This window comes from Gadus macrocephalus, chromosome 4, assembly GCF_031168955.1.
Source record: "Gadus macrocephalus chromosome 4, ASM3116895v1".
NCBI lineage: Eukaryota > Metazoa > Chordata > Actinopteri > Gadiformes > Gadidae > Gadus > Gadus macrocephalus.
This window is the reverse complement of record NC_082385.1, coordinates 19,944,886-19,968,699: the sequence shown is the minus strand read 5'-3', so window position 1 is coordinate 19,968,699 and position 23,814 is coordinate 19,944,886. Positions and strand designations below refer to the sequence as shown.

The 23,814-nt window shown below is 44.4% G+C and overlaps 1 protein-coding gene across 1 annotated transcript; it reads left to right on the top strand.

The window, feature by feature from the left end:
- Positions 1–430: 430 nt before the first annotated feature.
- Positions 431–21,727, top strand: enpp4 (ectonucleotide pyrophosphatase/phosphodiesterase 4). Its single transcript, XM_060050667.1, has 8 exons — positions 431–529; positions 6,998–7,265; positions 8,215–8,508; positions 17,347–17,451; positions 17,739–17,937; positions 18,073–18,246; positions 18,685–18,954; positions 20,246–21,727. Exons 2-8 carry the CDS (start codon positions 6,999–7,001, stop codon positions 20,353–20,355), a joined length of 1,419 nt encoding a protein of 472 aa, XP_059906650.1. The 5' UTR covers positions 431–529; position 6,998; the 3' UTR covers positions 20,356–21,727.
- The last annotated feature ends 2,087 nt before the right edge of the window (positions 21,728–23,814 follow it).

Below are 23,814 nucleotides of genomic sequence, written 5' to 3'. Positions count from 1 at the left end.
AATACCTTGATACTTGCCTTAGTCAAACATTTCTGGAAGCTTTTTTTTTTTCTTCTTAAAGATCAACATTTTTTGCCTGGGGTGAAAATAAAAATCAATGATGCATAGTCTTCTGTCTTTGGTTTATTTGACATGGCTAATATAATTGAGTGTACGAAATAATATGTGTCTATACTAAAAAAGACATTTGAAATGACAAGTTAAAAGTAGGAATGTCTAAGTCTATCAAATGCATGAACTTCTTTCCATATTACCGGTAAGTCATTGTGCTGTGTTGATGTTTGAGAATGTGCTGCCGGATCTCCGCCACCAGATGGCGCCCGAGAGGGTAAAACCATGATACTGCGCGGAATTTTCCTTAAATGTGGGCGGGCTTAAACGTTTAAGCCCGCCCACAATTATCTCCTCCTCGATCTGCGGGCTGCAGTCAGGGGCACTTGGGTGCGTCTAGGTAGGACCAGGAAGTGTTCTGCCGCTGAACGTCGCGGAGGAGTTGTTTATCTTAACTGGGACATACAGCGCTTAACAGGTAACGTTTATGATGTGGTGTTAGCTGATCTGTTATTCCGTTACTGATGTCATTCCCTAGGGCGCAATGCTGCATATTGGATTGTTTTTATTAGTAGGCCTAATGCGCATCAAGTTGGCAACATATTATATGTTGCCCTTTTATATTACAGCACAGGTGATCTGTACCCCCTGTGTGGATAAATGTCATTGTATAGGTAATATTGCCGAATAGGATTTGTAATATTCAGTGGTGTACTGCTACGACAAGTGTCTATTTGCATATAATTAGCGTTTCTCCCACAGTGGGCGGTCCTTAGCGTTTACCTTCGTGTGTGTGTGTGTGTGTGTGTGTGTGTGTGTGTGTGTGTGTGTGTGTGTGTGTGTGTGTGTGTGTGTGTGTGTTTGTCCCCAGTACCCACAGCACAAACTACTAAGCCTGACCCTAAGTTCTAGAACATTTGAACTTACTGTAAGAAACTGACACACACTAAGTTCAAATGTTCTAATTTATAGAGTCTCACTAAGGCCGAATCTCGATTCTTCCCCTTGCCCCTTTTGCTTTGTCTTTGTCTTTGTCTTAACCCTAGCACTTGCAAGTGTAAGGGCCAAGGGCTGAGATCTTTCCCCTATGAAATGAGACGCCACTCGGTTTCGGGTACGTCATCATTCATCGTCGCCAGCTGGCTGCCCCGTCACCAGAGCGCCGAAACGCCAATAAAAGCCAGAGAAGAAGAGCGATATATATATATATATCTTAGATGCTGCCGCCATCGTTGAAGAGTTGAGGGTGTGTGTGGTGAAACGGATCAGTGTGTCCACGGTTCGGTTCAGATAACCGTTTTGGGCCTCGGTTTCGGATACGGTTCGGATTAGGATCATGTCCGTGATAGTAAAAAGGCAGACTTTTTTTTGACGGAGGGTTTGGGGGAGAAACACAAAAATGAATGAGACCCACAGTCTATTTGCAATGTGTTAATTGACTGCAATCAGACAACTTGCAAGGCTTTTTTGTGCAATAAATGTTCCCCTAAATGCATTTGAAAACATGGTGCACTGAGTGTAACATGTAAGGGTTAACGGCCGACGAGGCTTAGAACTCTGGCGACGAGCGCAACGAAGTTTAAAGCCCAGTTTGTTTTGAACGCTGACAGGCTGAAGGGAGGGGCGGGAAGCGAATTTTTTTTTTGCAGGGTGGTAGCGGGAAGCTCGTGAATATTCATGAGGGAACTGATCCCTGATTGGCTGGGACTTGTTGGCTGGGACTTGGCTCGCTGGGACTTTGTCAGAGGGCTTGTGTGAAAATCACGAACGCAAATGAATTAAACGTTGTTATAAATCAACACGAATAATGTGACACATGATACCCACCTACTACACGGCAACTCTATAGCTACCTATCTGTAAGTACAAACGTTAGCTCACTCGTCTAAAAGCCCCTGTGAAACTGTTATGTGTCACGGGGGCTACTGTAGTAAATCCTTTTTGTATTTATTATATTTTATAACGTTATGTATAGCGCATCGGCAAATGAATTAAACGTTGTTATAAATTAACACGAATCATTTTAGCAATAATGTGACACATGATACCCACCTACTATACGGCAACTCTATAGCTACCTTTCTGTAAGTACAAACGTTAGCTCACTCGTCTAAAAGACCCTGTGAAACTGTTATGTGTCACAGCCTGGGCTACTGTAGTAAATCATTTATTTATTATATTTTATAACGTTATGTATAGCGCATCGCAGTGCTTTCGGCAGCTGGTGATTGTTTCCAAGTTTTTTTTTTCTAATTGTTGTCCATCCATGTCTTGATATTTCCATTAAGATTCCATTCTGTTCTGTTTCTAGAAGTAGTGAGCATAATGGCAGGATTTATAAAAGCTTGCAACATTTGCCAGACCCATGTCAACTTTGAGGAGATGGAGCTGCTGTTAGGTGTCGATGGATAAGAATAAACCGTATGATTTCTGATATTTGTTCATAGTGGTTCTGCCACACCCCACAACCAATTACATTATAGAAAGAAGGGCCATACAATCTGTAGGCCTATCCATAGAATATTTTCGCGTAGGGCTAAATTAATTTTAATATTGATTTTCATCAATCCACCTACTACACGGCAACTCTATAGCTACCTTTCTGTAAGTGCCAAAACAAACGTTAGCTCTTAATGCTAACTCGTCTAAAAACAACTACTGTATAACATGTGTCACACTATTGATACAATGATTTGTGTTGATTTATAACAACGTTTCATTTATTTGCGTTCGTGATTTTCACAAGCCCTCTGACAAAGTCCCAGCGAGCCAAGTCCCAGCCAATGAGGGATGAGTTCCCTCATGAATATTCACGAGCTTCCCGCTACCACCCTGCAAAAAATAAACTCGCGGGCGGGAAAAGTCTCATTGGCTCGGGCAGCACTGGAGAGAATGCATTCCGCTGGGTCCTAAACACCCTTTGTATCGGACGTAGGCTACAGTAGGCAAAATACGCTACATAAGGCAATGCCTTCATGAAACCGAAATCCGCGGATCTCCAGAATGCTCCGAACTGTGGTAAACGAACCGAACGGATTCGGATACAATTCGAATCCGCTGCAGGCCATCTAGCTGGCAAGCTACCATATAAGCCAATGGAGTGGTGGTATACGCGCTAATTGTATCCTAAAACTACCGTTTGAAAGCTTCAGTTAAGACCTACAATACTATGCATCGTTCGTGTAGCACATTTCAGATCAAACCGAGTCATTATAAACATATAAAAAGTTGTGTAGATAGCTGTAAAATATTCCTCGCTTCAAGCAGCCATGTTTTTTTGAAAATTCCCGGTTTCGCTATGTGCTCTGGGATAGCCCTTGGAGGAGCAAGTGAGCTCTCAAATCATCTTAAAAATAAGGGGTACATAGCACTCAATCTTATCCCTTAATCTTGATCAAATTGGGTATTGAGACACCACTAGCTCTCGCATGAACGCGCAACTTCAAGGGTAAGGGGAAGTATTGAGATTTAACACTCCCGGTGGTTTCTCATCTGTTGGCGCTACCACTACACATTTAAGCCCTGTGTGGATATGCTGCCACTATCCTGTTCCACTCACTGTCCTGTTCCACTGTCCTGTTGTGTCAGATCATGTTTTTACTCGTTGTTGTTGTGGCCGACAGCGGAGCCTGGCCGACCATTTGATCTGTGGAAAGAAACTTGAGAGGCTTGTTGTTCTGTGGTTGCCAGTGTAGGCCCAGACCTTCTTAAGACTGCCATTTTTTTCCCAGAATCCACTTGGTGGATGCAGTAATATGAATATGAGTACACACGAGTTCCATTGTTAATGTGCTAAAAGTAAAAAAAAAAATCTCTTTCTTTCTCTCGCTCTATCACCATTTTCATTGTTATTTCTCTGTGTGTGACGACCCCACCACTCCACTAGGGGCCTCTGTGTTCTTTGCTGCTTTGCTCTCCCTTTGCAGGTTCCAGGTCGTGGGAGGGTCATCTTCCTGATGAGACACCTGGGCTGGTGTGGTGCTATTTAAGGCTCACCCTTCTGCAGATCTGGGCTGGCTCTTGTTGATGCAGCCATTGCTTTTGTTCTATTTGTTTGACACACATTCACACACATGCTTACACTACTGATTACTGACATTTATATATATGTTTGGTTGTTTATACTCTTGGTTTGTGAATAAATGTAAGCTAATTTCACTCTTTAGTCTGGTCTCCCATCTTTGCCACCGTCAAGAGCCGGGCGGTGACAAGTGGGGGCTCGTCCATTTCCGGTTGACCGGGGTTTGTATTTGGGTAGTTTGTAAGATCTGTTGTAGCGGTTGTAGCTTGTTAAGTTCAGTGATTGGTGAATGACTTCACATTCTGTTGACGCGGGAGACTTGGACTAGAGGGTAAGCAATCCATTTTGTTTTGGTTAATTTAAGTGGCTGTAACAGGAGGAAATTGTGCTAAAGGTAGTGTTTTCTGTGCTTTGTCCTATGTGTGATCATTAGAATTGCCGTTGTTTTGTCCCTGATAGGTGAAGAGCAACTTCCCTTGGAAGATTGCTGGGGGGTTTTGTAGTGTGGTGTTAAATGTGGCTGGAGCAGTTGTCTCGGGAGCACGTCCCAAGCTGCTGGTGGGGTCGGCATTTACTGCTTGCTCCACCGGGCTTGCGGGTTTCAGTGCGTAAATACCCACCGCAAAAACGCCTGAAGACTAGGGGGTGAGTTAGTTAGTTTTGATTAGGCAGTTAGAGGGACAAGACCACGGTAACGGTTTGGTTGGCTGGAGCTGAGAATGGCTAGTGTGGAGGATTTTTTGCGAGCTCCATCAGAGGAGTGGCTGGAGCGCTGCTCACATGAACAGAATGATATTGCAGAGCCCTCGTCGTCTAGTTGGGCATCCCCTTGCTTGTTGGTGGATAAGTTTGATAAGAGTCCTCGGTTTTGTACAGACTATCGGAAGGTAAACGCAGTCACCAAGCCTGATGCATATCCACTGCCGCGCATGGAAGATTGTGTGGATCAGGTTGGTTCAGCAAAGTATGTCAGCAAATTCGATTTGCTGAAGGGTTACTGGCAAGTACCGCTGTCAAAACGAGCAAAGGAGATATCTGCTTTTATCACACCCTTTGGCTTGTTTTCCTACAACGTGATGAGCTTTGGACTGCGGAATGCACCTGCAACGTTCCAGCGGTTAATGAATATTGTTGTGTCTGGGCTTGAAGGATGTGCCGTTTACTTGGATGACGTTGTGGTTTATAGCAATACCTGGGAGGAGCATTTGGTTCGCATCAGGATGTTGTTTGAACGTCTGAGTCAAGCGCGTCTTACAGTAAATTTGGCAAAGTGTGAGTTTGCTAAGGCTACTGTCACCTACCTAGGTAAAGTAGTGGGTCAGGGGCAAGTGCGGCCAGTGCAAGCAAAAGTCTCTGCTATAGCAAAGTATCCCGTGCCAGCCAATGAAAAGGAACTGCAACGTTTTCTGGGTCTGGTGGGCTATTACCGCAGTTTCTGCGAAAGCTTCTCAACAGTGGCAGCCCCTTTAACAGATTTGTTAAAAGGAAAAGCGAAATACATCTGGTCGTTGGCCTGTCAGCAAGCTTTTGAGAACATAAAAAATGTTCTGTGCTCTCCTCCCATTCTAGCTGCTCCGCAAATGGATAATCCTTTTATTCTACATGTAGATGCGAGCGACGTGGGGGTAGGTGCTGTCTTGTCCCAAAATGATGATGGTGGAGTTGAACGACCGGTGACTTTCTACTCCAAGAAATGTAATTCCTTTCAGAGGAACTATTCTGTCATTGAGAAGGAAACGCTAGCACTCATTTGGGCGTTACAGCATTTTGAAGTCTACCTTGATTCTGGTAGCATCCCCTTGGTGGTTTATACAGATCACAATCCTATCACCTTTTTGCAGTCTCTACATTGCCCAAACCGTAGATTGATGAGATGGGTTTTGTTCCTGCAGCCATATTGTTTGGACATCCGTCACATAAAAGGCTCTCGAAATGTTGTGGCGGATGCTTTGTCGAGAACACCTTGATTCACTTGTAAGGTTACAATTTCCTGGTTTCATGGCTCTTTGTACTCTTAAACTGCTTCTCCAGGCGCGGGAGTTGCTGGGTTACAGTGGGGTCTGCTTGGTGGCCAGGTATGTTCTTCCGAGCGGGTCAGTATTATGCAAATGGTTGAACTGGATTATTTTGAGGGGGGTATTGTATGTCCTTGGTAGAATTTTTTTTTTGTAAATATTTGGTTGAACACGTGGGCTATACTTAAATAACATTTTGTGTAGTTGTGGTTGGTCGGCATTCCTGGTGGGAATCCCGTTTTTAAGGGGGAGGGTGTGACGACCCCACCACTCCACTAGGGGCCTCTGTGTTCTTTGCTGCTTTGCAGCAAAGAACACAGAGGCCCACAGAGGAACACAGAGACCCTCCCACGAGGTTACAGGTCGTGGGAGGGTCATCTTCCTTATGAGACACCTGGGCTGGTGTGGTGCTATTTAAGGCTCACCCTTCTGCAGATCTGGGCTGGCTCTTGTTGATGCAGCCATTGCTTTTGTTCTATTTGTTTGACACACATTCACACACATGCTTACACTACTGATTACTGACATTTATATATATGTTTGGTTGTTTATACTCTTGGTTTGTGAATAAATGTAAGCTAATTTCACTCTTTAGTCTGGTCTCCCATCTTTGCCACCGTCAAGAGCCGGGCGGTGACAAGTGTATGTTCCTTTTGTTACTTTATCTTCCCATTTCTCACTAGCCTGGGTTTCTCTCCATCCCTCCCCTACCCATGGACAGCTCTGTCGGGTCCCATTGACATTGTTCAGTCTGGGCTCACTGCAGGCGTCCACCACCAGTCAAGAAGAGCAGCTAACGACTAGCTAACGACTAGCTAGCTCCCGGCGCCCATAACCAGCGTTGGGCAGTCCTGTCCAAGTAACATTCCTGTCTCTTACCTCTCTGCTTCCTTGTCTTACTCTGCTACAGGATGTTACTGCCAATGTTCCTGGGCAGCATCATTTCTGTTACCATGGCTGCGACCAATGGGCAGCAGGAACATGGGCCTCCACCTCCTCCTCCTTCTCCTTCTTCGCCTTCTCCTCCGCTGTTGCTGGTGTCCTTTGATGGGTTCCGGGCAGACTACCTGCGGCAGTACCCCATGCCCAACCTGGAGCTCCTGTACCGGGGAGGAGTGCTGGTGGAGGAGCTGACCAACATCTTCAGCACCAAGACCTTCCCTAACCACTACAGCCTGGTAGGTCCATCTAACCGCTAGCTAACTTCCACCTAGACCTGCCCCAACCACTACAGCTAACCACTAGCTAACTAATAACCAAGACCCCCCCCAACCATTACTGCCACTTCTAGCTAATTCAGCTGCACTTCAGCTCCACCAAAAAAAAAAAAGAGTTGATTCCGGTTGGCGAACACAGAGCTTGCGTGATGTTGACGGCAGGGACGCAGGAAGTGGGGGGGGGGGGGATGCATACGACTGTTGGCGGGGGGGGGGGGGGGGTGCAAACGATTGTTGACGGGGGGGGGGGGGGGGGGGGAATAATAAACGCTCCTATAACGCGCAGCGTGATGCGCACGTTATAAGAGCGGCGGCACTGGGTGCTGTATGTAATCGGAAAAAAAAAAACGCGGCATTGCCTGAGTTCAAGTGTTGTAGTTGCGTCTGTTGTCCACTAGGGGGGTGCTGCAGCACCCGGAGCACCCCACTTCCTGCGTCCCTGGTTGACGGATGTCACAAGCTCTGTGTTCGCCAATCTACCTATCGAGTCTTAAAGACAAGATGGCGTCTACGGGTGAACTACTTTTGGTATTGTGTGTATAAAATATCCTTTTTAATAAACAATCTGTACACTTACAAAGATATCAATGCCTCGTTTTATATGTTAAGACCCTTATTAAACTACCACAGTAGTGTCAGGCTACTTCTAGCCTTGTAAGTGGTGTAAAATAGTGATTTTGTTTTTAACATGAGACATGCCCCTATCGTTCCAAGTTTATAGCGTTTTGGTAGAATCGGCTAAAAACAGCCAACTTAAGAATGCGTCTATCTATATATACTTTTTTGCTCCCAAACGAACATTCCAACTTGTTATCATAACAAACACATCCCAGATCCATTTTACAGCGGATTTCTCCTTTTAAAACGGTCCAATCAGACAACCATTCTGACGTCCTCGTGGTTGTGTCAGGTGACGGGTCTGTACGCCGAGTCCCACGGCATCCTGGCCAGCAACATGTACGACGCGGCCCACAACAAGACCTTCAGCCTGGCCCACGACCAGGACCCCTTCTGGTGGAGCCAGGCCCTGCCTCTGTGGCTCACTGCGCTGGACTCCAACTACAGCACGGCCGCCGCCATGTGGCCCGGCTCGGACGTGGCCATCGGCAACCGCACCGCCACGCACTTCCTGCCCTACAACGCCTCGATGCCGTTCGCAGAGCGTCTGGCCAAAGTCAGCAGCTGGCTGAGGGGCAGCGAGCAGGTAAGGAGCCGGTGGGTTCTGGAGCTCATTCACATGGATAACCTTTGTTTAACCAGGTAAAACTATTTTTAAGATTAAAATCGCTTTTTCTAGAAAGACCTGGCCAGGAGGGCAGCATAGAACAGACAATACAAATACGTTTCACACAAACAAAACGCAACAATTAAACAATTAAAAAACAGTTTGGGGATTTCAAGTAAGGAACTACTTCTACTACTACTAGAACTAGTAGTAGTAGTAGTTGCTGAAGTAGTAGTTGTACTAGCTGCACAAACGATATGCCATATGAAAGGTATGGTATTGATTGTTGACTGTAGAAATAATTATAATAATCCCGCCAGTTTCTTTACAAAACAGACGAAATTGTATGTGCTCGCCTATCGTCGTTTTTCGTGATTAAAAGTATTCCAATTGGGCGGGAAAAATTGACCAATCTGGCAACGCTGCCTGAAAGTCGTAAAAGGTAGTCCAATTGAGCGGAAAAAACGGCCCAATCTGGCAACACTGCATGCATGTTATCGCACTCTTACCTCCAGCGTAAATCAATGAGACCAACTGAAAACGAAGCCGATATGGAACTTAAACTGTGATTATGAAAAAAGTATAACGTAATCGAAATTCTGTTGGGTTAACGATAAACAATTGACCAAGTTACGAAGGCTGAAGTAGTTGGTGTCAGAGAATGGGTGGACTGCTCCGCCGTCCTCCCATTGTATGCCATTGTAAAAAAATATATTTTAAAAGTAGAATATCTTCAGAAGTATAAAATATTTATTCCAAGAGCGCGATTCCAAGCTAATCTGAACATTTTAAAATTGGAATGGAGTCTCTTGGTGAAAAATTGAGGAAGGAGATGGGTCCCAAAGTTTGTAGAGGATAATAAAGAAAAAAAGAATAAAACTTAAAGGCCGAGTAGCATGTTAACTGGAACTTTCGATGAATGGGTACATAAAGCACTCATAATATGTAAATCATTTATAAAATGTTTCCAAAATAGTGTTAAAGTCCAGTTTTTGTCTTTTTTGGTAGTTACGGGTGTTTTCTAACACCATTCTGCGCTGAAGTCAAGTTGGGGAGACGTGGTGGGAGGTAGCCTCAGCCTAGTACTAGAACTATGGCATCTAAGAGGTGGCAAGAACCACAAATAACATGTATGATGGCCCACAGCCATATAATTTCGAACATGTCAGACGTGAGAGGGCGAATGAAGAATTGCCGAGAACTGATGGCGGTCAAAGCCAATTAAATGCATTGTCAGAGGAGAATGAGTGGAGAGTTGCTATCATTTGGCAACGCAGCGAAGAGCGCTGGAGCTAGTCTATGAACAGCAGAGCATACATTAACAAAACTTATTTTTGTCAGTGAATAGCACTGAGTGAAAGTCAACATTTCTTTATATCTAGTGACAGTGATTATGTCGTTATGTCATTCAGATAAGTACCGGTGAACTTAAAGGTCCCATGGCATGCTACTTTATGGATGCTTTAATATAGGTATATTAGGGGCCCACTAGGTATTAGTGGGCCCCTAACACAGTATTTGAAGACGCTTTAATGCAAATGAGTAGGAGAGAGGCGGGTCAAGGAGGAGGGTGGCGGTGTGGCCCTGAGCAGCTTGCAGCCACGGTACCATGCGCTCTGTTTACAGTGGATGTATCGCAATGGCGAGGCGCACATAGCCTTTGGCCATGTTCTGTAAATATTCTAGAACACTCCGGGTGCTCTGGCGGGAGTCCTGGAGCTCTAAATAATATCATATTATACATAGATATCTATATCGCGGGCAACAATCCCTTTCTCCTCCATGTCGCGGTTCATGTACTTCAGAGAGTCAAAGCCAAAGTTCCTTTTCCCTAATTCCTTCTCCAGCATGGCTGAGATAACCCCCACTACGAGTCTGGTTGTGGAAATACCAGAGACCTCAGACGTCAGAGAACCCGACGTGTTATGCGCCTTAACGCGCCGTGCCCACTACCTCCGTCAGTTGTCCGTTGCCCATTGACTTTGAATGGGGACGGACGCGCAATGCATTGTGGATCCGTCCGTTCGTTTGGAGCGTTCGCCACCGTCAGAAAGTTGAAAAATGTTCAACTTTTTCGGCAGCGACGGTTCCGTCATCCAATCAGATCGCGTATGCTTGGGCTTGGCTGACGTATGCCTCTGCAAAGACTACTCCCCCATCCGTCAGCCACGCCTTCCCACGTCCGTTGACTGACGGTGCAGTGGGCACGAGGCGTAACACGTCGAGTCGCATCACAACGCGTGCAGGGGCGGCCTTCCCTACAGGCGGGTTAGGCGGCCGCCTAGAGCGCCATCTAGAGGGGGAGCGCAAAATAATGCGCCCGAAAAAAAACAAAAAAAAAAACATTTATATATATATATATATATATTTTTTTTTTTTTTTTTTTCCTGGCGCATATTTTTGCGCCCCTTCTATATCTCCAACCAAAATTTTGACATTAAAAAAAATAAATCTAACATTAGGGTAAAATGAGCCAAAAATCGAAAACGGAAGGGGAACCTACCTCCTTGGTTTCGTCCGAACATGCTAGTACTATAAGGCGTTTGGTTAGAGTGTTTTCAAGAATCGAGAATCAAGAACGAAATCAAGAAAATGAAGAGGCAAAAGCCATCCGGGGCGCAATTTAAGAAGAAGAGAAAGGAAGAAGAAGAGAAACGTGCAAAGGAGAAAGGTAAAACTTTAAATCCTGTTCTTTGCCTATAATTAATTCCAAATAGGAAAGGTTGATGAATGCGTGAATTGCTTCGGGCACTTTAGTTGAGTTAAGAAGAAAATATGTACCTCAATCAAAGTTGTCCTACTCCCTGTCATATAGTTATTTCAAGATTTTACAGAGGCGGGTATATCAAAAATGATATGTCCATTTATTCTACATTATATAAAAAAAGACATGATTAAAATAGGGGCGCACTGTATAACGACCATAGCCAGTGCAACAGCACTTCAAATATATTACTCGTTGCATAGTACACCCTTTAAGGAAGACAAACACGGCTGGTAAGTGTGAGAGCGCCGAAATTGCTTAGATGCCATGCCGAGAGCGGTATTGCAGACATATAGAGATGTAGAACATTATAGCTCGCAACATATTGAGAGCTGTGAACTTAGTTCAAACTTTTGAATAATGAACTATGAACTGAACTCGTTCATTTTAAAATGTGTGAACTATGAACTGAACTAGTCAAGTGAACTTTCCCAAAACGGGGCATGTGTCCATAAACCGTCTCACAGGGGGGCGTGGTCGGAGCGTAGTTCAGCAGGGCACAGGCTTGCCATTTCCTCCGTGGATTTTATTCTTGAATTAATGTTTGTTCATCGTTGCGATCGTTGTTGTGTTTATGTGAAAGAAATGAAGTTACAGGGCAAAACAGTTTTTCAAGGTTGCAATTCAGTTTTCGTGGGGAATTAACAAACTATTTTTTTATTTTATTTTTTTTGCGGAGGGGGGGGGGGGGGGCGCCAGGAGTGAAGCTCGTCTAGAGCGCCAAATGTGCTGGGGCCGCCCCTGAACGCGCGTAAAAAACTGCGTCTCTCTAGTATGCTAATAATCTCTGCCCTTTTTTTTCTCTCAGCCAATGCATTTGAAGTGTTTGCGCCCAATCGCTGATCAAGACAAGCAGACCAAATCAGTTCAGCACAGATCTTCTTGTGACGATTTCTCCTCTCATTTCTGTTGTTAGTTGTAGCGTCATATAGTTGAATATTTGTGAATCCGAAGACAACCGTGTGGTCACCATGGCCGAAACGGTAGCCATCTATTGTCAGTTTTGTGCTTTTGTCAGATTGTTTATGATCGCAATGCTTTTTAGTCTGCAAGCCAGACCTAAAATTCCAAATTCAGTGCCATTTTAGTCAGCCAGCCAGATCGTCTCAGTGTCTCGTTACACGCTTTATAAGTTAATTATAATAAAATGTTCATAGCCCTGGAGCCTTTATTTTCTTGGAGTTATCATTACATCCTTTTCTTGTTATATCGAAATGAATACACCGTGGAAAGGAGAGAGAGGGAGCCATAGAGAGAGACGCTGATGAACTGCGGAGCCAAGGAGCCTTACTGATGGTCTTAAAAGGCCCATCAGCCATCATTCTTTCCCAAAACTCCTCTTAACATGAACGTGCGTGCACTGCTCTAACAACGTTCATAGGCTTGTAAATGTCTACTGAAACAATGCTGAAATGGGCTCTGTAGAAGGGGGAGACGCAGGAATGTTGTTGGATTAAACTATTTTGTGGCAGTAAAAAAATATCTCCCCATGAAAGCCAACAGCAGAGCAGCCTACGAAAAGAATAGACTAATATGAATGTTTCAGATATTAAAACACAATTCTTTAGGCCTAGGCCGACATGCTATATCAATCCTAATCCTGAACGCAACGTGCGTACATTTTTCACAGCATTTTCCCCCCTGAAATAATTCCATATTACAAAAAATAAAAAATAGCTTCTGTCTGTGTGACGACGATAGCATTTATATAAATGTGCTCTCTAGTCTAGAATATGTGGTGTAAACATTTAAAATGCAATGTTCCATTCATTCATTTTCATTCAAACGCAGAAGCATTGACACGATTATAGGCATTGATTACCCTCAATGGCCAATAGCCAAACTTTCTTCATAAATTCTGGCATAGAAGGACTGCCTCTGCTGTTGCCTCCAGCTGTGTTGGGCATGGTGGCCACTGACCATCCCAGAAGTGGTGTTAGATCACTGTGTACCAATTCTTAGTTATGCTGGTATAGCCCAGTGCTGCCACAGACCAGTGTGTGTGTGTGTGTGTATGTGTATCTGTTTGTATGTGGACAGACAGACACACAGACACACACAGACACATTTTATTGACCCCAAACTAAATTTCGCAATCCAGCAGGTTACACTATACAAATAACTCTTGCACAAATACAGACAGCCTATACAGTAAGACGGCTACCATCTAAGCAAAAGGTAAAATGTAAACAGAAGATATAAGTTAAATTTAAAATACAGATGCTGTAGCTTACATAAAAATACAGATGCCACATAAAATATGAAAATAGGATACAATGTATAAATATACAAAACTGGGTTATAACTAGGCTATAGATATATGAGAATACTTGGTTAGAGCTGTGCAACGACTATCCTCCTAAATGTAATTAATATTAAGCAAAAAAAAAAAATGAAACCTTGAATGGAAGAGGAATTTAGTTAATTTATGGGATATTTCCGGCCTATCACCCAAAATCCTAACCTAGCCTACGAGAAATCAGGTAAGTTAGGCAAACTTTCTCACAAAGGAGATCTGATCTATGCTGAACTGATTTGGCACTGAATTTGAAAATAATGACACAGGAGGTCTGGCTTGCTGACTAAAAAGCATTGCGATCATAAAAGCGTGACAATCTGACAAAAGCGCAAATCTAACAACACTACCTCTGGCTTACAGAGCAAGCGTTGCTACCGTTTCGGCCATGGTTACCACACGGTTGACTTCGGATTCACAAATATTCAACTATATGACGCTACAACTAACAGAAATGAATGGAGAAATTGTCACAAGAAGATCTGTGCTGAACTGATTTCGTCTGCTTGTCTTGATCAGCGATTGGGCGCAAACACTTCAAATGCATTGGCTGAGAGAAATGAAGGGCGGAGATTATAAGCATACTAGAGAGACGCCGTTTTTTACGCGTGTTGTGATATGCACAAACACGCGTATTTTATGAGCGGTTTGATGCTCAAAATTGCGTTTTTTACGCTCGCTCTTGAAGGACTTCATTGCGGCATAAAAAGCGGCGCATTTTTTGCACATTACTGCGTAAAAAGCATTTTTTTCACATTTTACGGCATTTTGTACGGCGTAATGAAGGTGATACGTGACTAAATGAGTTTTCTGGCAGTGTTGGCTTGCCATAATGCAGATGCTCACATGCCACACTTCGTATTTCTCAAGCAGAGAAATTACCAGTATAGCACCCCACCAATTTGCGCCGCTATTTAACAGTGGAACAGGTAGGATTCAAATGGGTTCCCCATACATAGGGTAACCAGAAGTCCTCTTTTGCCCGGACATGGCCTCTTTTTTAGACACTTTAAAAAAAATGTCTGGGTGGAATTTCAAAATCGTCCTGGATTTTATTACAAAGCCTCATACATGTTCACATTGAATTTGCTTTGCGTTTCTCTGGGTCGTTCACAAACTACTTATGCTACACCCTCCCCTACTCAGTTCTGTTGGCTTTGCAACAGAACTGTGGAAGTGAGTAGGGGAGAGGTTAAGTAGAGCCTTCAGATTGGACGGTTTGACTTTAGAGTTGCCGTCATGTTTTGTATTTATTATTTTACCATTATTGTTTTATAGGGACAAACATTAACAAATGTATCCTACAGGGGATTGATAAAGTTCTATCTATTGAACAGAAAGAAACACTTGGTCATACTTTACCACAGCATTGGCCTACTGAATGCGACGGATATATTTTAAGCATTGGACTGAATGCCACATAAATATAAATGCATGTTTTTGCATGTTTGCAACGTTTAAAATGTCAGGGAAAAGTATATGCCACTACTGGTGTTGCTTCGGCCAATAGCCTTTTGAGGCAGTGTTGTTTCTGAATATAAGTGTTAAGGGCCAATAATGCTTACAATTAATGCGCACATGGCTAATTAGAATACGTGCACAGGACTGGCTGGCTCCAGGGGATGTCCAATCATACTTGTTGTCTCCCTTGTTCTGTGTGCTATTGTGCTGCCCTATTTGAGCCAAAACTTGACTAGGCTATCTAGTATTTAGGTATCTAGTATCTACAGTATATTTTGTATATGCTAAACGTTAACCTCCTAAGATGACGCAATTAGATTGGTTCGCTATTTTATAGCTTAAAAAGCCCAGTTAATTGTAATTGAAGTTAACTAGCACAGGTGGAAACACTTTGTAGCGCTGACCTGACGTATTCGCTCACTGCTGGGAGAGGGGAGGGGAGGGGCTCGAAACCTACCGGTCTGCTCGCACGGCGCTGCATCTCACCCTGAAAAACGGATGGTAGCGTGTGTGCGTGTGTGTTAAGACAATGGTGGAGCTGTCACACCAAATTTGTACCGGGGGCCGAATTTGTACCGCCTACGTAATCCATTCCAAACCTGCCTGGCAACAGATAATCGCGTCGAACGTTGCCTGGCAACGGACGATCGCGTCGAACGATGAGTGACGACGACGACGAGACTACATAGCCTACACTTTAAACACTCAGTTTACTAGCTAAATTCGATTAAACAATTAAATACAATACAAATATAAACTATGATACACTTTAAACACTCAGTTTACTATAGCTAAATTCGATTCAACAATTAAATACAATACAAATATAAAGTAAAAACAAGTGTTATCTAGCAATCCGTTATCTGTGTTTTGTTATTTTGTCTTTGGCAACATGAGCGCGAATGTTTTTTGAAACCTGCTTTAAACACTCTGTTTATTAGCTAAATTCGATTAAACAATTAAATACAACACAAATATAAAGTAAAAACAAGTGTTATCTGTATTATGTTATTTCGTCTTTGGCTACATGAGCACGAATGTTTTTTGAAACCTGTCTGGCAACGGACAACCTTTACGTATTCAGTTGTCCGTTGCCTGGCAACGGACAACTGATTACGTAGGCGGTACAAATTCGGCCCCCGGTAAAAATTTGGTGTGACAGAGCCATTGCGTGTGTGTCTAAGCCGCATTAACATGGACACTTCTGATCCGATTACATGTTATTCCCAAGTATTAACGATCTCCTTTTGTTTTCTAATCTAGGAATAATAATCGAATGTACAAATTATTGTTGCATATACTTGGCTTATATATAAAAGAGGAATCGGTTAACTCCATTCACTGAACGGGGCGATCCACTTTATTTCCAGCGCTCCCAACACAGAGTCAAAACAGCGACCCACACGCAGACACTTCCGTTCTCCTCCTTCAGAATAAGAGTCCCTAACAGGAACTGGGTTACATATGCATTCATCAGTGCTTTTAGACGTGTTTCCAATGGCTTTGTTTGTGCGAAAGAACGGGCTGCGTTCAATGAAATCAAAACCAAAACGGATTGAACCTTATTTTTACGTCCATGATTGAGCCCCGTTTATAAACAACCCTTCCGGGTTTTGTCTGTTGGCTTGTGTCGATACGTCAAGTGTCGATACGTCATCTGTAAGCGCAGGACCCCGAGTCGATATGGCAGCCGAGTCAGTCCGGTACCCACACCGGCACAGACGTATCGCAACTTAAATCAGAGACCCCCTCGCTAGGGGGCGCAATCGGATGATGGAAGCTTGTAGATGATCGCCCAACCTTACTCAGGATATTGTTTTTCATCGGTGACGGTTGTCTCGTCCCGCTAATAATAACAAATGAACTGCTAATAAACACAAATAAATCCCGGCAAAAAGTGTTATCATTTTTGGAGTGTTCCCGTGTAGTATATAGCCTAAGCCTACTGAAACTATTATTCACCTCAGGCTCTGCGAATATTGGGGATTATTCGCCACTTTTCACTTTGTCTTTGGCGAATAAATGTTAAATATCTGTATAATCTGCTGAACACTCTTGTCTCTACCCTCAAGGGTCTCAATGTGGCTGTGGTCTGTCGTCTCCCCAATGTGACGTCATGCAATGCATTGTGGGGAAATAATGTTGCACAATGGCTGGCTATGTGCCTTCAAAAACACCCATAAACGTTGGTTTTCAGAAATGTGAAACACATCGAGTTAGTGGTGTTCGTTGATGTTCCTAATGAAGTATCGTAGCGAATACAGTGTGTGTGTGTGTTTGTGTGTGTGTGTGTCAGGAGAGAGGGGTGATGTTTACAGCCCTCTACTGGGAGGAACCAGACAGGACGGGTCACAAGTACGGCCCGGACAACACCTCAGCCATGACCCAGGCACTGAAGGAGGTACGGCTGCACACAATGGAATCTGATGCACTTGGAATGTGGTTTGGTTTTGTTCGGTGTGTTTGTGTGTGGTGAAGTAGGGTTATGATAGTTCAACATCTGACTGTCTGTGTGTCCAGGTGACTAGACCCTAGACCAGGACTACACTTTAGCTAGACTAGAATTTGGCTAGACCTAGGACTAGACTACAGCAGTCTAGACCTGGTCTAGACTTGACTTAGACTAGAATTGGAATCTACATTACCTGACGTGTGTGTGTGTGTGTGTGTGTGTGTGTGTGTGTCCAGGTGGACGACCACGTTGGTTTGCTGGTATCGGAGTTGCAGCGGGCGGGGCTGTGGGGGCGTGTCAACGTGCTGGTGACCAGTGATCACGGCATGACGCAGTGCTCCGCCCAGCGCCTCATCCGCCTGGACGACTGCCTGCACCCAAACAACTACACCCTGGTGGACCTGGCCCCGGTGACCGCCCTGCTGCCCACCCAGGGTACACATACCTCTCCCCTGCTCTCCCGGTCCCCCTGTGTGTTTGTTCCTGAGATCTCAATCTATGATTACATTTTTAATTTTTAATTTAAAGTTGTTCAATTTTGAATTTCAAACATTGGCTTCCTCCATTTAGATGCAGACAAAGTGTTTGACCTGCTGGACAAGTGCCACCCCCACATGACGGCCTACCAGAAGAAAGCCATCCCTGATAGGCTGCACTACCGCAACAACCTGCGCGTTCAGCCAATCATCCTTTTGGCTGACGAGGGCTGGATGATCATCCAGAGGGGGGACCTGCTCCCCACACGTCAGTTTGTCTTTATGCTGTTTCTTCTTGAGTCTCAGGGTTAGGGTTGGGCCCCCAGGCCCCTACAGTCCCAGGCCCCTACTGCCCCAGGCACAAACAGTTACAGTGTTCCAACTCGTCACTCAAACCTTTGACTCCACTGTGGTTGGCTAGTGAGAGTTCTAGCTTTTCTGGAATGAGCCAGGAGAATTCTCTGCTAATGCTGCACATTTCCTACCGCACTTCATTTAAACATATTCAGAAACCCCACATCAGCTACATTAAGTTGTATCAGCTGTATCTATTTTGCTTTCATGTATATTTCGGTAATCATTTGTATTTTCTTGGTCTATATATTTGATGTGCTATTCAAATTGTGTTTCATGATGCCTCAGGGTGCATTACTGTGTTCAGGACCTCACCCCCCCCACTCTCCGCTCCTCGTCTTCCTCCCCCCAGTGGGTAACCACGGCTATGACAACGCGTTACCCAGCATGCACCCTTTCCTGGCGGCGTCGGGGCCCGGGTTCCGCCAGGGCTACCGCATGTCGGGGCTGCAAAGCGTGGACGTCTACCCCCTGATGTGCCACCTGCTGGGCGTGGCGCCGGCGCCCCACAATGGCAGCCTGGCCAAGGCACGCTGCCTGCTGCAGGGGGAGGGCTGCCTGGACGTGGCCCTGGTGGCGGGCGTGGTGGTTGGCGTGTTGCTGCTGCTCACCAGCGTCACATGTGAGTCCCCTCAGCAGCATGGAGGATGGCTCCTCATCGTTATGATGGATGTGATGCCTTGTTAGAGGGTAGGGGAGGTACCGGTGCTTTGAGGCCCCATGTACACTACCGTTCAAAAGTTTGGGGTCACCCAGACAGATCTATTTTTCAAAAGTTTTCAACTGTGCTAAAATAATTGCACAAGGGTTTCCTAATTATCAATTAGCCTTTTAACACGATTAGCAAAACAATATACCATTACACAGGAGTTGCTTGAAATGGGCCTCTGTACACCTATGTAGATCTTTCATTAAAAATCTTCTGTTTCCAGCTAGAATGGTCATTTAGCACATGAACAATGTTTAGACTGTATTTCTGATTAATTCAATGTTAGTTTTGTTTGAAAAAAACCTGTGCTTTTCTTTAAAAGATAAGGACATTTCTAAGTGACCCGGTAGTGTACATGCATAGAAATCAAAACTTGAAGTGTTCGTATAAACTGTCCCGACTCCTGTGGAATACGCCGATTTTGATGGGATGGATTAGATAGATTAGAATAATGTGTTTAATGGCCACCAGGAGTTTATCTCTCACATTTTCTCTGTTTATTGGGTGGCGTGCGGGAGAAGTCAATATCTTGAGGCTATTTCGACTGAGAACCCTGCGGCCTACTGGCTCTGTAGGACTGCGCTAGTTCAGGCACCTACTGACTCTGTAGGACTGCCCTAGCTCAGGCACCTACTGACTCTGTAGGACTGCCCTAGCTCAGGCCCCTACTGGCTCTGTAGGACTGCCCTAGATCAGGCCGCTACTGGCTCTGTAGGACTGCACTGGTTCAGGGCCCCTACTGGCTCTGTAGGACTGCGGAGGAGAAAGCATCCATTGCAACAGCCAACAACATAGCCACCAGGAGTTTATCCCTCACAATCTCTCTGTTTATTGGTTGGCATGCGGGAGAAGTCAATATCTTGAGGCAATTTCAAATCTGCCTTTTTGTCTGTGAACACACCACGCTCGTTTTAGTATATGGAGCCTAGAGGTTTCCAACGGTCCAACCTAGCAAGCTTAAAGGAGATAATTTTGTGGTGGTTTTGTTATTATGTTCATTAAGCACTCAACAACAGGAATTGCCGGAATGGTAACTTGTTCAGCTTGTTGCATTTCTGACATTTTCTATGGTACTGCTGAATGTTTTTTTTTCGATGCCCAGTATGGTCTCTACAATAGAAATAACACATTCTAGAGCATTTCTATCACAGTTATCTGGGGAACATTGAGTTCTTTGTTAACCGTCCTCTTGGTCATCCCCAAGGTCTGTTCGGCCTGATGAGGCCCCGCGGGCCCCGAAGGCCCCTACAGTTCAGGAGGCTCCACCTGGAGGAGGGGGAGGAGGAGGATGACGATGAACCCCTGCTGGACTAGACTTGGGCTGCACCAGAATGGGTCTAGAGTTCTAGACCTTGACTAGACCTCGACTATACCTGTCTAGACCTGTACTAGACTATGCCTGTCTAGACCTGGACTAGACTACATCAGACTAGACTTGGACTAGACTAGACTAGACCTGGACTGGACTCGAACTGAGATTAGACTTGAACTGACTAGACCAGGACTAGACTTTGGCTGGACTAGAATGGACTGGCCTCTCCTAGTTCCAGCCTAGTTCCAGGTCTAGATTAGACCTGGAACTAGGCTAGAACGGGACAGCGGCCCTACTGGTTCTGTAGGATTGCACTAGCTCAGGACCCTACTGGCTCTGTAGGACTGCCCTAGCTCAGGCCCCTACTGGCTCTGTAGCATTGCACTAGCTCAGGCCCCTACTGGCTCTGTAGGACTGCCCTAGCTCAGGCCCCTACTGGCTCTGTAGGACTGCACTAGCTCAGGCCCCTACTGGCTCTGTAGGACTGCCCTAGCTCAGGCCCCTACTGGCTCTGTAGGATTGCACTAGCTCAGGCCCCTACTGGCGCTGTAGGACTGCCCTTGCTCAGGCCCCTACTGGCTCTGTAGGACTGCCCTAGCTCAGGCCCCTACTGGCTCTGTAGGATTGCACTAGCTCAGGCCCGGCGGGCCCCCGGCCTCTTCATGGTTTGTTTAGCTTCTTGACAGGATTGCGTCTTTGCACATGTGTTGCGTCGGCTTTGCAGCCAAGTTGCGGAGGAGAAAGCATCCATAGCAACAGCAGCGGGTACGGTCTCAGCCTGTCGCGAGACTGGGAATCATGGTATGAATACTATTAATATAATAAGTTGATGCTAATAATAATAATATCATCCAGGATTGTAGAAATTAAATGAATAGAGATACTGTAATTCTCTTTTGTTCACTGGATTCAAAGAGGAAGCTACTGAGATCTACATTTTGTGTTTATATGGCTATGTTTTTACATGGTTATTTACAAAAGCGTTGCAAGTTCAGATTTATTTCCCCCACATTGTCATTAGTCGGTTCTCCCACCAGACGGGTCGAGATACTTCAGTCTAGTCTGTAGTAGTTTTAACAAGTTAGAAACTGGAATACAGTGAAATGGATGAACAGTTACGTGTGTGTGTGTGTGTGTGTGTGTGTGTGTGTGTGTGTGTGTGTGTGTGTGCGCGTCGGACTATGCAAGGCTTTTACCCGACGAGGGAGTTTTAAGTTGGTGTCTAAATGTGCATTATCTGTTTCCAAAGGAAAATTTCCAAAGAAAGAGTGACACATACTTTAAAAAAATGTATGTATATTCCTTTATAGACATGTTTTCTTCATCCCAGTCACAACATTACAATGTAATAAAATGGTAAATATATAAAATCAACCTAGTGTGTCTTTGTGTTCAAAACCAAAATGGAACTGTACATGATTCATTAGTATATCTGTTTTACATTGTTTAAAATCTGTTTATAGTTTGAGCGGTCATCTGTAAGATAAATAATTTATTTCCAAATATTGTAACAAAAATAACACCTTTTTCTAATGCTGGCCGCCGACGGGCCATTGAAAATATAAACATTACACCCACCTAACCCTTAATATTGACACAGAATACACAGACGGATTTCAGGTGTGCAGTTATGTCCCTGTCATCACCACTGCGCCCCATGGATGCTGTGATTGGTTAGAAAGGAAATAAAAATATTTGCTTTGTCCCATGATAGGACGGTTGTGATAACCGGGATGGTCGTGTAAGCCGCGACCGCGGTGCTCAGCGATTCAGTCAGTGAACTGAAGCGCTGCAGGCGGTAGCACCCTGTAGGCCAAAGGGTTTCTTCACGGTTCAAACTGAAGTTGAATTGGAAGCTAGTCAGTTTATTTTCAATAAACAGAACTGAAGCCACAGGTGAACCATTTTCTCTATTTTACAACACAATTGCCTGCGCACTACAATACCATGATCACCAAGTCGAGAAATGCAAAGGTGAAAAATAAATCTGAATCCAACAGTGACAGCACCAGTGGTTATTGGTTGTAGATCATTCCAAAGTGATGTCACTCATCATTCTATGGCATGACGTGACATCATCTTCCAGCAGTTTGATCCAGATTACTGTATTGAGCAATGTTTCATGTGCTTTAGCGATTTTTAACTCTTTGTATCATGCATGTAGGCCGACTGTATCAAAGTAAAATCTCACTGTAGTGAAAATACATCATTTAAAGTTTATGATCATTCAGAACAATCTGCAGTGTTAATAAACACTACTCAGGCATTATCAAATCTACCGTCTTGCGATAGAAATACGTTTCTCTTTAATCAATTGACCTATATCTTAAAACGTATGCCTGCCTAAGCTACTCTGGAGAGTTTGTCTATTTCCCTCAACCCTACTTAATGTGCTTATAAGAACAACATCGCACAGACAAAAAAATAAAAACATGGTTTGCCCGAAACCCCCCCCCCCCCCCCCCAACTCCCTTACAGTCCAGTTAGTTTAAAGAACGTAGATTGTTAACATTAGACAGAGCCATTGAAACAAATAGGAAAACAATAACCACCAAGCATGGACCCAAAGGAGAAGGAGGTTACCATGGAGAAGGTATTTACAATCAGAAACGGCAACCACAAGAAAGTTCCTGAATAAAACATCAAAGTCACTTTCGCACAGCAAGGTTTTCTAATGCTACTCGTCTTATCAAGGAATGAATGTGGTAGTCAAAAAGTATGGGCCCTTTGTAATGCCAGGGCAAGACTAGAAGTGAATACAAAATAGTTGTGTGTCCCTCAATAGGCCATCACTAGGTCTATTCTGGCCACACCCTGTGCTTATAGGAGATCTTTTCAATGTGTTGGACATCCATCCGTATTTTCTTGTACCAAATTTGAATATACACCAAGTCAGAGAAGGGGATTAAGCCTACTTTCATGCCAATTGGCATCCTAACATGGCCTTGTGCGTACCTCACTAGGCTACAACCCTGATACACCCAAAGAAAAAATAAATACAATTCTTGCTTTTATACACAATCAAGTACACATTCCTTTATCTACCCCGACTGGGTCAGGTATAGCTGACATGTTTCACCTTTATCTCCTCTGTAGAACCTTCCTCAGCAGACAGACAGCCGGCCGCAGCAAACAGACAGTATGCCGAGGGTGGGCTTGCACACTGCCCCTTTACACCACTTAAGAATAAACATGGGGGAAATGAATGTATCGTGGCCATCATAAATGAACAAAAACATTAAAATCAATGAATAAAAAAGAAAAATTGTATAGCATCATAAAAAACATTCAAAACCATGTTGATGCTACAACAAGGAAAAGGAAGAGTTGGGGACCGGTGGAAGACGTCAGGTTTCTCTGTTCTGGTTCACACAGTCTCCAAGATGGAGGAGACCCCCGAATTAGACCCTCGTGGTTCCTCATCACCTTCAGGCTTCAAGCTGACCCTTTGTTTTTCTTGT

Bases quoted from the DNA above. Each gene is read 5' to 3' on its own strand.
- enpp4 (XM_060050667.1), top strand. From the start codon at position 6,999: ATGTTACTGCCAATGTTCCTGGGCAGCATCATTTCTGTTACCATGGCT. The intron at 17,938-18,072 runs GTACACATACCT...TCCTCCATTTAG, and splicing joins CGCCCTGCTGCCCACCCAGG to ATGCAGACAAAGTGTTTGAC. The intron at 18,955-20,245 runs GTGAGTCCCCTC...GTCATCCCCAAG, and splicing joins GCTGCTCACCAGCGTCACAT to GTCTGTTCGGCCTGATGAGG.